At 37.4% G+C, this 15,375-nt stretch overlaps 1 protein-coding gene across 1 annotated transcript; it reads left to right on the plus strand.

Annotated features, from left to right (window-relative positions):
• Positions 1-54: 54 nt before the first annotated feature.
• On the plus strand, positions 55-7,617 carry MONOS_9692 (putative Protein tyrosine and serine/threonine kinase; the record flags this gene model as incomplete). The annotated part of the gene is made up of 3 exons (XM_067880215.1): positions 55-160; positions 257-650; positions 873-7,617. The coding sequence occupies 3 exons, from the start codon at positions 55-57 to the stop codon at positions 7,615-7,617; spliced, it is 7,245 nt and encodes a 2,414-aa protein (XP_067728462.1).
• Positions 7,618-15,375: the final 7,758 nt, after the last annotated feature.

A 15,375-nucleotide genomic window follows, 5' to 3' on the forward strand; every position in this document is an offset into this window, starting at 1 on the left:
TTTTCTTCTGCTTCACATTGTTGCTTCCACAACATTTCCACTCAAAACAACAGCATGCACTCAAAACACTTGCGTTCTAATCAAGAAAGCAAAATTGAAAACTGCTTCATCACTGTTTGCATTTGTCCGTTTTATGGAGTGATTATTTCAGGTTCACTAGGTTATGGTGATTTCTCCTCCACAAACACTTCTTTTATTCGTTCTCTAAACACCTATTCTCACAAGAATTATTCAAATACAACACAATCATTTACAGAAGGAGACATCGCATTTGAAGATTGCTCTTTTTCAGAATGCAGCGCTCTTCATGGAGGTGCAATTGCAGTGAGCAACAGAGCCAAGCTTGCTGTTGAAAAATGTGTATTTTCAGAATGCATCGATACATTTCCAACAGCATATGGATATGGGGGTGCTGTTTTTAGCAATGGAAGCAATTGTGAGATTACAAACTCTTCATTTTCAAAATGCGCAGGAACTGGAAGCGGTCCAATTGGTGGTGCATTTGCTCATATTTCAAATAACTTTTCAATTGTTATTGACAGCACTTTTGAAAATTGTTCAGCATCTTATGGAGGAAGTGTTGCATGGTATACTGGAGGAAGTGGATCGATTTATAATACTGTTTTCAAATGCAGTAGAGCAACATTGAGGTATGCTGGAACAATATTTCTTCAACATCAAAAAAGTGATTTTGTCATATCAAATTGTTATTTATATAAAGGGGATTCTCCACTAGGATCAGGTGGATTTGATGCTTCAGAAAATATCAATAATAAGAGTCTTGAAATACAGTTTTGCTTATTTGAAAACAATACAGTTCAGAAATCAACTCATGCAGCAGATATTTTTCTTGGAAAACATTTCAATATTAGTACAATTGAAGATCACATCATTCACTGCTTTTCTCATTCAATGGCTCCAAGAAAAGTTGTTCTTTGTGCTGAATATGCAGAGCCCTGTAATGATAAAGGCGTTGCATATAACTCGTGGCTACCAGATCCTCAGCCAGAAATACACATCAGTAATTCTGGAAGCGATGTGAACACTTGTGGAGGAGCAGGTTCGGAATGCCAAACGGTGGAATATGGAGTGACAAGATGGAATTCATATTTGAAACAGAATGTTTTGATGTCCAGTGAAGAATTCGAAGAAGACATTATTGAAATTGACTGGAAAAATATCGTTCTCAACGGAATAGAAAACGGCAAATCAACAATAAAATGCCACGAGGCTTCGCTCACAGATCATCTCATCTCCATTGGCAATGGTTCGCTGAATGCAAAAAGGATTTCTTTTGCTTGTGCGTTTAACAGATCTGCTGTGGCAGTCATGTCCTCAGGCTCAGTTCAGTTGGAGCTGTGCAGTTTCACAAAAAGTGCTCAATCGAATCAGCCTTCAACTCAACCTCTAATCAATGTTGAAAATGGATATGTGACAATTATGTCCGTAAATGTGTCGCAGTTTGTGTTTTCACAAGGATGCGCTTTTGCAACTTCCAACTGCAAATCCATCACTATTTCGAACACTTCTTTTTCAGATATCGAATGTACACAAAATGGAGGATGCTTGAGTGCATCATGGAGTGAAAGATCAGATGGAACATTTTCAACTTCAATAAACAATTGCATCTTTAAGCGTTGCAGGGTGGTTGCAGATGGAAATGGAGGAGGAGCATTGTTCCTCTCACTACAAAATACATGCTCTGCAACCATTTCATCATGTTCCTTTGAAGAATGTGAGGCACCTTTTGATTCGCAAGTGGGATATGGAGGAGGAATCTTTCTGGACCTTGGTCATTCAGATGCTGCATTTGCCATCACCTCTCCTTCTTTTTCTGTGGAAAAGCCAAACAAAGCAAAACATGGAAATGACTTGTTTGTCCAATCACCAAATCTCAGAGAATCTATCACAAACGAAACACTTCCATTTGCTTATGCACTTGGCCACAGCTCCTTCGACAGTTTGCAAGGGTTCACTGGGAATGACCATGAACATTCAATTCCGTTGGTTTTGCTTTTGGAGGATGTTGGACAAACAATCCATGTTAGAAGCAATGACGGTGTTGATGTTGTGGTGTGTGGATTCTCGGATTATCCGTGCCACTCGCTCAATTACTGTGTGGAGAGGTTGGAAGAGGAAAACGCAAAGACAGTAGCTGTTCTTGCCTCAGCAACAATTGAAAACGAAACGACACTGCACAATTTGGATTTGAAATCATCAAATACTTCAAAAGCCGAAATCACTTGCATCAAGTTGCTGCAGGCCTCAACAAGAAAAGCGATGGCTGCCACAGGGGATGTGTCCGTCGAATTGATCCACTTTTTGCTTCCTTCTTCATTTGATACTGAGATCGAAGCCTTGATATTCTTGTCTTCTGGAGGAATGCTGACGATGAAATCTTGCTCATTCGAGATGCAACAAGGCGAGCTCGGCCAGATGGGTTACTGGCTGTTTCAGATTTGCGGAGGAATACTAAATATCGACAGCTGCACCTTGAGTTCAGACTGCCTTCAGCGCGCGCCCATAGCCGTGTGCGAGAGCGACACAAGCACTCAAGCAACAATCATTTCATTGAATGTGAAAAACACAGATATTGGCAATCATCCTCTTATCCATGTGATTCCATCAACAGCAGTTAAACTCCTGAATGGTGCTACAACGAGCAATGGGATCATATCTCTTGATTCATGTTCTTTTGAAGGGATAGTCCATGCACATGCAAACAGTGCAGTGCTGTTTTCATCTCATATTTCAAGCTGTGTTGAGTGCTCCCATTGGAATGTCACGAATGTCAAAAGCACTCAGAGCATAGAGGGAGGCGCGATGAAAGTTGTTACTGATGCTGATGGCCAATTCAAGATGGAAAACGCAACATTCACAAAATGCTGCGTCGAATGTGAAACAGCTGGAAAAGGAGGAGGCATCTATTTTGACTGTTCGGCTTCCAATGCATTCTCCTTCCAGCAGATGACCTTTGATCAGTGCTCTGCAAAACACGGGAAAAACATGTTCTTCCTTTCATCAGACCTGAATGTTTCCATCACAAACCAGTCTTTAGCGCTTGAAGTGAGTGAGACAGCAAGCGATACAAATCTGTTCATCGGAAGCGACTCCACAAAAGCAAACTTCGATCTGTGCCGATTTCTGATTGGATTTGCTTCTCAAGAAATCCATCTCAGCAAGAACAGCGGCTGGGATGTTCTCCGCTGCGGGAGCGAGAGCGAGCCATGCGCAACAATGCAGTACGGCCAGAAGCATTTCTGTGCTTCAGATAATCCAGCACAAGCAAATATGAGCATTTTCCTCGTCATAGATGAAGTTCAGGTGGATTGCGAAGTCGACATTTCAAACAATACTCTGACCTCTTCCGATATTGACTCTCACTCTGCTCTGTTATTCGCAGCAGCCATTTCACCACAACCAGGAAAGCAGCAACATACTGACTCTGTGCTGGTAAACACTGGCACATGCTCCCTCTTGAGCGTCGATGTCTGTTGTGATCATGGCTCGGGATGGAGCCAAACATATTTGATAAGCACTGCTGCTGGCGCTTTCTCTGCTCAAAGTTGCTTGTTTACCAGCACCTCTGGCACAGCAATTCCTTATTGTGTCGTTGCCTGCTTTTCTGGTACTTGCGAATTGTCGCTTTGCTCATTTCAGTCTATCAAATGCGAAGGTCACATCTTCATTGCATCGTGCGGAAGCAGTTCTATCTTATCAAATGTCTCAATGAGTAATGTTGAACTCATGGGAAAAAGCATTGCGGAAGTGTTGCCGCAAGTGATGCCACCAGCAATGACACAGGAAATCAACGAAGACATTTGCCCAACAGTGCAACTCAAATGCTGCACCCTTCACTCGCTTCTTCAAAGTACCCCTTCTGAACCCTCCATCATCAGCTCCTCTGGCAGCCAGCCTTTTAGCGTGTCTGTCCAAAACACGTCCATAAAGAACTGTGGAAGCAGCCAAAGTGAGAGCGGAGGATGCATAACCATGAGGCTAAATGAAGAAGCATTCTTTCACTGCACTTTATCCACAATCTCGGAGTGCTTCTGCTCTGCGACTGGAAGGGGAGGCGCAATATTTCTGGATTGCTCATCAATTGCAGGCGATAGCGCGCTGCCTTTCCTCTTCAAAAACATCACATTCTTGGAGAACAAGGCGTTCAGAGGAAGAGACATATATGTGAGATGCTCCAATGTGGAATCCCAAATAAGGAACGAGCTATTCCAGCTCGACTTCAGGCCACCATACAACCAGGAGCTCGCCATTTGGGGATGCACTGCACAAAACTATGCTGACGAGCAAGATCTCTTGCTCCTCGTAATTGTGTATCAGAGTGAGACAATATTTGCTTCTTCTTCAGCAGACAACACCTCAGATTCACGCCAGTGCGGAGCTATCAATGCGCCCTGCTCTTCCTTGAATATTGCATTGTCTCACATCATTCCTTCTGTTTACAGCAACTTGCTCGTTGACGAGGTTTCTCTGGTTTCTGGTGAAATAAGCATCCATGATGTCTCGATCAAGTCGCTGGAGCAGGAAAGAGACAGAGGGACAATCCTCCTGAACAGGAGCATTGAGAGCAGGATGAACAGCCTTCTCACGTGTGCATCCAGAGTGAAAATCGAATTTCTTAAATTCATGTTCGTAAGCGCGTTTTCTTCTCCACACCCCAGCTTATTATCCCTGACTGACGGTAGCTTGTCAATTGCAGATGCACTCTTCTCCCAAGATGATTCGAATGATTTTTCTGAAATGAGGTTGAATTGCTCCATCATTCTCGTGGAAAATGGCAGGCTGCTGATCAACGAATGCACTTTTGCTTCCCTCCGTCTTGGTTCTCCATGCGTAGCAGCAAAAGGGGGACAATATTGCTCATTTATGAACTTGAACATTTCTGATGTGAATTCTGATGTCTTGTTTGATTTCCGCAATCTGGCAAACCTCTCCATGCAGCAGGAGCTTATTTCCAGTTGCGCACTTGAACAATCCGCTCTTATCCTTCACAACTGCAAAGACTCCCAGCTCCAAAAAATTCAAGTCAGAAATGTTGAGAGCAACTCAAGCTTGATTGTATTTTCCTCAGATGGTTCCGGTGCTTGCTCGAACATCCAGTGCTATCATTCCGAATTCGATGCCATATCTGTGCTGTCTGGCTCCTTGCTTTCCATCGAATGCCAAGATGCAAATGTCGAGATGAACAATCTGTCATCGACAAAAATAGTGCTGACTAATGGCTGTGCTGTGAACCTTGCATCTGCAAATTCCTCATTAAGTATCAGGCAATCATCGTTTCAAAACATATCCAGAGATTCAATGGGCCCATGCTGCCTGGCTGCTTCACTTTCATCACCATCGCTCGAATTGGAGAACTGCTCATTCAGAAAATGCGTCTCTCCTTCAGATAAAGGGAGCATCTCTGCTTTATCTGGCCTATCCAATGCAAGCATAACTTCGTGTGCATTTGATGGAGAAACTGGCCCGCAACAACTCAGATCCAATGCAGATTCATTCAAAGATTTGTGCAAGTGGAATGGCTCCATGATCGATCTTCTCAATTGCTCGGGAGCAACAAAAGACACCACAATCGCAAATTCGTCCAAAGGAGGACTGTCAATCTCTGGCGGAAACATTTCCATTCAGTTTGGGATGTTTTCTGGCAACAATCCAAACGCTGCTGGATACCCATCCATCAGAAACAACGTTATCTGCTCACACAATGCACTCCTGAACATCGTCAGCCTCAAGGGAGGAGATGGCTTTCTCCCCAACACCTCAATGTGGGTTGCAGGCGACGATTGCACGCTTGCAGGCTTGGCCTCAGAAAGGCTTTCCCCATTCTTCATCCCACAGCTGCACTCAGTTAACTCACATATCCAAGGCGATGCACTTTCTCTGGATCTCATCGGCTCTTTACTCCTCCCCTGCCACCTGCTCCTCCAGATCGATTTTATCGAAGGCTCCCTCCATCAACTCAAGACATATCCGCTGCAAGCAGAACTCTTTGAAAATGAAACAGAAATCCATGCAGTCATCCCAGCCTCAATCGTGACTTCGGTACCTGACACCACAGAAGTGTCAGTGTGCATTCTGTTTGGAAATGCAGAGACACCTTCTTCAACAAAGGAATTTATTTTGAAGAACATGAGCGAGATTGCGCAAAAAGAAGATGAAAGAATCACAAAAAGTGGAAAAGAAGGAAAAACATTTTGGCCAATAATAGTTATTGCATTGGTGGTAATTCTATTAATAATTATGGCTGGGTTTATTGTATTTGTTGTTCGATGGAGAAAGCAAAAGAGAAGAACAGAAGAGTTGGAGATAATTGTAAATGACACATTGAAGAAGGATCCGAAGCTGATTGAAATGACTACGATGGAGATGTCACCAGAGGAGCAGTGGCGAAGAGCAGAGAGAGAGGCTGAGAAGAAGAATGAAGAGAGGATCAAGAAGAGAGTGTATGCGAAAAGCCTTCAACATTCAGAGTCATCAGAGCATCTTCTGTCTGAGAGTGGCTCCACTGAATACATTTTGGGGAAAGATTCAGACAAGATTCCTGATTGGGCATTAGAAAAGTTGGAAGAAGATGAAGATGATATTTCAAAGAAGCGGACTCCATCCCCATCCATCTCATCCACTTCAACAACTTCAACCACTGATACTTCAGACACAGAATCCACGTTTGTTCGGAGAGAGGACTTGTGTCCAACCACTTCATCCATGTCCAATCTGGTGGATGCAATGGCCTGTTCGTCTCCTCATGAGAAGTTGATTGTAGATCTGAGGGATTCTTTGTTCATGCTGCTGCATGGAAGAAATGAGAAGAAAGAAATGGCGATTGGCTCTCTGCAAGAAAGAGAGATGACAGCTGCACAGATTCTGTTCTGGGTGGCTAATCTTGCGCTTCACTCCTTTGAAGACGATGGAGATGAACTCTCTTCGCTGGCCAATCTCAGCCCTCACATTGTTCTGTTCTCAGAGCACATGGTGATCTGCATTGCCATGCATTCTGACTGCTCTTCTTCAGACTCAGACACTTCATCCATCTCTTCATCAACTGTTGTCACATCAACATCTGATTGCTCCACAGTGAATAGAAATGGGAAAGACTCGCCACCGCCATCATCAGCTTTTGAGGATGAGGATGACAACAGGAAAGAGTGCCTGAGATGGAAGGCGCCAGAGCTGCTCATCAACAAAAAGATGGGAGCAACAAAAGAGTCAGTGGTATTCTCGATTGGGATGATGCTGTGGGAGTGTCTGACGCTGGAGATCCCGTTTGGAGAGTATGAGGCAGAGGTGGCGGGGCAGAAGATTGTGAACGGAGAAAGGCCAAATATCGACAGGATCTGCAGTTCGTCTTTTGCCAGCGTAGCAAAGGAATGCTGGTCGCGTGCACCTGGAGACAGACCATCGCTCGAAAGCCTCAAGAGGATCTTCATTCAGCACTTCCCTGCAGGCGCTGTCATGCTCACAATGTCTGATGCTGTCGACTTCGAGCCTGACACCGATTATGGATATCGTGGCAGCTTCCTTCCCCGATCTGCCACTGCTTCATCAAATGCAACAGCAACAGTAACAGTAACACACACAAACGCACAACACAATTGCTAAGCAAGCATGCTCCCAATAATTCCTCGATTCAGTAACGCTCTTGAGCCTTGCTTACAGTGAAATGCTAATTTTCTGTTATTCGCTCATAGGATTCAAAATGATACAATTCCCAAGAATGCTTTAAAGCAAGTCTTTGAAGAGACTGAAATTACAAATTCGCCAAAACACGGCCAGATATAAAACCTCAGATTGTTCGTCTTTCTGTTCATTCCATTGGGCATTTGAATGATCAGCAACAATCTGCAGGTGCAAATCAGCAGCTTTTGTTTAGAAAAATGAAATTGATAGTTAAAAATGAAGCGCTGTCAGAACACTTCCAATCGAAAAAGAAGGAAAGTCATGCATATGAATGAAACGATCACAATTATGGTGAAAGAAAAGTCAATTCTGAAACAGTCGTAAAAAACCGTTGAAAATTCTGTTGTTGCAGCCAAGATGTTGCACATAAGTTGTTGGAATATCCTCGATTCATTTGTTGTGTTTTGTTGAAAGTTTCATCGCTGTTATAATTATTGTTATTTTTTTCGAATTATTTTTCTTTTGAGTATTTTTTGATGTTGGGCATCGAGTTGCTTGCTGCTCCATCTCATCAACTTGCTGGACTCTTTGCTCAATTTCCAATTCAGATCAATTTATAAAAAAAACTTTCTGCAATATGCCTATCAAATTTGTCTTTATCTCTTGATTCAACAATCCATGAAACTGCGTAGCTTCTTCTTCAAATGATCATAATCCCCAATTTCATTGAGCTCTCAAAACTTCCCTTCAATTTTCCTTTCCCATTATATGTCTTTCTTTTATTTTGCTTTTTCTTTCAATATGCAGCCGAAAGCACCTCTCCTTCTCGGTCTCAGTTGCGTCATCGCAAAATCTCTGGCCAATTGCTTTCGAATTGTTAGAAATTAAAATGAAGGCTGCTGTCTGATGAGGTATATCCTTTGCAAGATGTTTGCCTTTTTATTCATTTTTGAATTAAAAGAAGAGGCGAGGCAGCATTGAAATGATTAAAAAAGAATTTCTATTCTTGGCACGATAAGTTTCATTTGCTTTTGTTCCTGAGTAACGCTTTCAAATCAAAAATCAAAACTCAAACAAGTAGATACTCCAGCCTGATTTCAGCACTAACATCACCACTGGTCTTTCATTTTATTTTTCCCTCTTTCAGAACTCCTCCCATTGGATGTTTTTTTTCCCCTGCTTTCTTCAAGTATTTTTTTTTCCTCTTCAAGAACGAAAAAGCTGAAATGCCTCTGTCTCTTGCACTGGTTCACAAATAATCCAGGATTGCACGCCCTTGAACTGCTTATCACATTTCCCGCAAAACGCAGCGTATTCTCTCGCGTCATGAATCAGCTTTGAACTACAGCCATCCTTCAAGTCATCTTATCCGTTCCAATAAAAAATTATAATTGTGAAGTTCGCTCGCAACTTCTGTGATTTCTAGCTCATTCAAAAGTTGTATTTCTCTGAAAAATGCAATTTCTGCCGTCATTTTGATCTGAGTTCTACATTCTAATGGTGATCCATTGACTCTGATGAGTCAGATCTAAGCAAAAGGATAACCGCTTCCACACATATTATTTGGTTGTTTTTTTGTGTAAATTGCAAGATGTTGTTGCTTCTGTAACCAATTTGGTAACTTCGTTAAGTCTTGGCAAAGCCTTCTTCTTACATAAGTTTTTTCTGTTAAAATACAATTTATTCATTTATTCTGCCTTCTACTCCGGTTCGATTGCCAAATAAAAATATTGTGCATGCAGTATGTAAAGGATTCCAGAAAAAGAAAATATTTGACCGCCTTATGAGCACGACAACTCCAAGTTAAAGAACCAAAACTGAAAATAATAAATAGTGGGTGACGAAGGAAAATTGAAATGAAGATTAGGAGAAACCCACAGCAAAATGAATATATAATTCTACACAATGCTCCATGGTTTTTCAAACCGAGAATGCTTTGGATGGATCACAATATTCATATTTATTTGATTCTATTAATTCAGCCTTCCAAAATCCACTTTCCATTTGAAATATGATAGAAATGCATAATAAAAATTAGGTAGAAGATGCACTATATTTATGATGTGAAAGCTTGCCTTTTACAAGAAAATGGACATTTATAATATGATCTCAATGCCATTTTAAATTATATTATACGAAATTTTAATTTTTCCAAAAACAATTTAATTTTTTAATTACAGAATTGACGTTTGTAAAAGAAATATTATTCAAATATGCTTCATGAAATTCTTGAAATTTATGAAATCAAATCTATTTTGTGTGAAATGCAAGAAGAAATGCAAATCGATATCAAAAATCATAAAAATGTTGAAATTTTTTAACATATGCAATATCAAGTTCTTTTTCACCTTTTAAATGAAAATTGAATAATCATTTTTGTTTCAATTTTGTAAAAGATAATTTTTGGTGTTCCTCAAAAATATAAAAAAATAAATACAGATATCGCACAAAATTCCGGACAAGGTCGATTTCACAATAACCATTCAAAGAGAAAATCTGATGATATTCCTCTAAATATATCTCATCAACATAAACTCAATTGGGTGATTCTTTTTGAAAAGTCACAAATGTTTAATTTTCTAATACTTCAAAATTTTCATTTTTTTACTAAATATTTTGTTAACAAATATAAAACTTCACTTAAATGGAATCAATTACTTGATATTGCTATTTCAAACATTATTGAGGAGATTTGTGAGCTGAAACATAAATTTGAGCGAAATATGAAAATTTTGAAGTATTAGAAAATTAAACATTTGTGACTTTTCAAAAAGAATCACCCAATTGATAAACGAAACTTTCAAAATAGTTTCATTTGTGCTCAGAGAAAATAAATGATTGAAATCTTGAAACTCAAAATCATATTTCTCCGAGTTTTTAAAAATAATTTTCTTTGAGCACAAACGAAGAAGTTCTGAAAGTCTCGTTTATCAATTGAGTTTGCATTAATGAGATATATTTTGAGGAAAATTGTCAGAATTATTCCTCTTGCAGTAATTGTGAAATCGACCTTGTCCGGTATTTTATGCGATATCCGTATTTCACCTGAACATTCAAAAACCCTTCCAATCTATTAATAACAATTTATGATAAATAATTAAACTATTTTAACTTTTTTATTTTAGTGCGCAAACTCGTTAAAAATGTTTTTGAATATTTTATGACCAAAAAAATTTTCACAATTTAAGTGAAGGATCAATATTTTTTCATGGCTGAACCAAATTTGATCTTGAAAGATTGAACTTTTTCATTGATGAATCGCATGTTTAATGACAAAGAGAAAGCTTGGAATTGGTATTTCACAGTGCTGCGAGATGGTATTAACCAATGTGTCGAATTCACAAAATAGAAAAAAATTGCAGAATGGAAGAAGGATACAGATATTGGATTTGTCCCAGATGCATAAAATTCAAATGTTTCGTTCATGAAGGAACAGTATTCGAAAATATGAAAAAGCCCCTTGGAGTTACTCTTCTTGTATTACTATATCTCTGGTTAAAAACACCAATTAAAACTGTTTCAATGTTATTATCTGTGAATAGAAAAACAATATCATATTGGGCCAGTGTGATGAGGTGCTGTTGTATGCGGATTTTGAACAGAAACCAGCACAAAATCGGAGGAGAGGGGAAGATTGTGGAGATAGATGAAGCAGTCTGGAGAAGAAGGAAATACCATAAAGGAAAAAGGAAGAAATTGATTTGGATTTTTGGAGGTGTCGAAAGGTTGGAAGGTGGAGGAGCAGGTGACAGATTTATGATGATAGTACCAGACAGAACCAAAGATACACTGATTCCAATAATTCTGGATCACATCAAATTCGGAACAAAGATATATTCTGATGAATGGAAAGCTTACCAATGTTTGAGTGCGTTTGGTTATTTACATGAAACAATCTGCCACAAGCGGGAATTTTTCAATAAAGAGAACAAGGCTTGCACAAACACAATTGAAGGGTTATGGAAATATTTGAGGTCATCTTTTCCTCGGTCAGGAATGAGAATAAAATATTTCGCAGATCAGATTGCTATATTTTTGGTTAAAAAAATCATTGAAGCTTGAGTTTGTAGATGTGATGAGAGAGTTGATTCATTATGAACATGACAAATTGATTGAAGAGGAAAATGAAATAATAGTAAAAAATTGATGAAGAAGAAATCCCAGATGCAGATGATATTCTTCCTGAAATTGAAGATGATAATGATTTTGATCCTTTTGGAGCAGGAGACGAAGAAAGTTCCATCGGATATAGCCCTTCAGAATAATTTTTCATAACGTTTACAAACAATTTTTACATTCTTAACATAAAAAAATTTCATGTCCCAGTACGATTATTTTATAATTTTTAAAATTTAATATTTAAACACAGAATGATTTCCTCACTCAGATATTTTGTACGAATGAATGTTAAACTATTATAAATTCTTTAATCATAAAATAAAGCTTAATCTGATGAAACAGTATAGTACATTTTTACCAATGAATAATGCTTGATTGTGCCTTTTGATAATTTTTCAATGTACCTTTTTCTATTATAATAGATGGAATGTGAAATGTTTGAAATATTTTGATATAATGAAGTTATTACGAAATAACCCACAAATTTCGAGTTTTTCAATGGTTTTTTGAGTTTTTCTAATTCTTTTGAAAAAAAGTCAATCTTATTGAGTATATACAAATAAAGTTTTATTATTTTTTTTTGTCTTGTTGCAATTTATTGTCATTCTCTTTTTTGTCAGTTTTATTTCATTGTTATCTGTATTCTGAGACAAAAACTGCAAAATTGATCTTCAATTTCACATAACAAATTTTTTTTCAATTACCTTGTCATTTCTTTCATTAAGCTGTGCATGAAAAGAAATATACACGCTGAGCTTGTTTTACCTTTAGCATTTACATCCGATGTTCTGAAATAAGAAACTGCAAACTCGTTAATTGGAGATAATTCATCTTCTTTTGATTTTACTTCATTTCAACTGTTCTTTTAATAAATATTTTATTTTTTAACATAATTAGCATTCAAACATTATTCCTCTTTTGAAAAGACAATTTATTTCATAATTATATGGGTGATTCTTTTTGAAAAGTCACAAATGTTTAATTTTCAAATAAATCTAAAATTTCATATTTTGCTCAAATTTCTGTTAACTAATATCAAACTACATTTATAAGGAATCTATTTCTGGATGATGCTATTTCAAACATTCTTGAGGATGTTTGTGAGCTGAAACAGAAATTTGAGCAAAATATGAAATTTTAGATTTATTTGAAAATTAAACATTTGTGACTTTTCAAAAAGAATCACCCATATTCAGAAATATTTCTTTTATTTTTATGCAATAAATTTATCATTACACATGCAAAGTGAATAAATTTTTATAATAAAAAAGGTATCAGCGAAAAATATCGTTCAAGATAAAAATGAATATCTGATGATTATTTCGAAATAGTGACATGAAAGTTTCATTTTTCAAAAAAAAAGTCGTTCCATCAAAATACTTTCTTCTTTTTATTTTAAACGCATAAACAAAACTAATTTTCCATTCAGAGATATAGTAAAAAAATAAAAAGTTTAATAACAAAGTCAATTGTTATTTTGGGAGATGAACTCGTAACAATAAAACAAAGCCAAATAAGAAATGAAGTTATTGTTTTTTTCTTCTCTCCAAATTCGCTCGTGGCCTAAAAAAAAAAAAAAAACATCTCAAAATCGCACGTATACAGCGCACATCGACTCCGCTCCCTTCTGCTTCCTTGATCTCCACAGTGAATGTATCACATCTTTCAGCAGCTGTCTTTGCCAGAACCACTCCATCGCCACTTGTCAACTTCACATTCATCACCTTCACATTCGCAAGCACGCTATCTCCTGATGCTGTGGCTGTCAGATACAGTACAGATGACGACAATGACAACAATGGGCATAGGTGTAAATTGTACCACTTTCAGTTTACATTTTTTCAAGATTTGAATAATATGGCGTTAATTTATCCAATTTAACTAAGCGATTAAAGGAGAGAAATTTCGAAATTCGACAAAAAATTTTCTCTCTGAAATTCAAAAATTTCGACACCCATAATATTTTTATTTTGATCATATTTTATTGAAATTTCTTTTTCTTGCTTTGCAAAGATCAAATAAATTTGTCGATTCAATGGAGCAAGATGAAATATAGCGTTTAATGTTTGTCATGGTGAATTTTCGTAAATATTATTTTTAATATAGCTTATTTTTATCGATTTGATAATTTAATTATACAATAGTATTAGCTAAATAATTAGTTTTCACTTTCAAGATAAAATAGATAACAACTTAAATGAAAGGAATTATCATGATTGATTTGAAAAATATTTGTAATAATAAGATTTTTATATGTGATTAATAATTATTGATATATATTCTATTATTGGCGATGTATTCGTTGGAACTGGTATGAATTTCTGTTTATGAAAGGATGAAGGAAAAGCTGGATTGGGCAGATGTATTTGTTGAGTGAGGTTAAGGAGCAGTTGGCATTTGGAAAGGTGAGAAAAGAGGATAGAGATGGAGAACATTGGGATGGTGTGGAGCTTGTTGCAACAAGAGAGGGAAGATGAAGGAAGGGGAGCATTTGAATGATATTATGCAATGATTTGGATGTTGCGGGATGTCTTCGAAAATTCACAAAAAAAGTCATGATTTTTTGTGGATAACCTTCAAATTCTATATTATATATTTTTTTATAATCCACATTGTTGTTTTCTTTTTCATTCCATCTTCTTTTTCGTTCGTTGCTGTTTGCGGTTTGTTATTGTTTGATCAAATTTTTATTTCTGTTTTTTACTAAGTTTTCACAAAAAGCTCAATTATAACAATTCATCCATGTTTTATTTGATCTTTGCAAAGCAAGAAAAAGAAATTTCAATAAAATATGATCAAAATAAAAATATTATGGGTGTCGAAATTTTTGAATTTCAGAGAGAAAATTTTTTGTCGAATTTCGAAATTTCTCTCCTTTAATCGCTTAGTTAAATTGGATAAATTAACGCAATATTATTCAAATCTTGAAAAAATGTAAACTGAAAGTGGTACAATTAACACCTATGCCCCCCTTCCAGCAGTGTGATTGCCAAACTAATTTATATCTCACACATCTCAAACGCCTTCTTCACTGTCAGACACGGATTTGATTCATTTGCCCCACAAAGCGGAGATGAATCATTCCCTTTCACTGACACATATATCGTCTTGTCCTTCAGCCAATCCTTTTTTGATGTTTGATCAAATGTCCAGGCACCTGCATTCTAGTAGTTGTAGGCATAGCACATTATCTTCTCATCTGCGTTCGTTGTGTAGCATTCTTTGAACGGATTCCCTGACTCTTAATAAAGACTGTAATGATCTGCATATGCAATGTCATGCCCGTTAGGAGTGGATGAAATCCTGCACTTGCATTCGTGGAAGAGTAAAAAATAACAATAAATTCCATTGCCTGGCTTTTCTGCTTTTTCTGGCCTGAAGGACAATCCTCCTCCCTCTTGTTGTGCTGAACATGAAATAAACTGAATATTCCAAATTTTTAATTGATTCTGAACATACGAACAACGCACGCCTCCCCCTCCGCAATTTGTGATTGAACATGAAATGAAAATGCAATCAAGCACACACGCACTCTCCCCTTCTCCATTTTCATCTCCAATGAATCAAGTTTCCTAATCTGAAAATAAATAAAATAATTTTTTTTAAAAAAATGATAGATAA

This window comes from Monocercomonoides exilis (assembly GCF_001643675.1).
Source record: "Monocercomonoides exilis strain PA203 chromosome Unknown scaffold19-1596985, whole genome shotgun sequence".
NCBI classification, from domain to species: Eukaryota; Preaxostyla; order Oxymonadida; family Polymastigidae; genus Monocercomonoides; species Monocercomonoides exilis.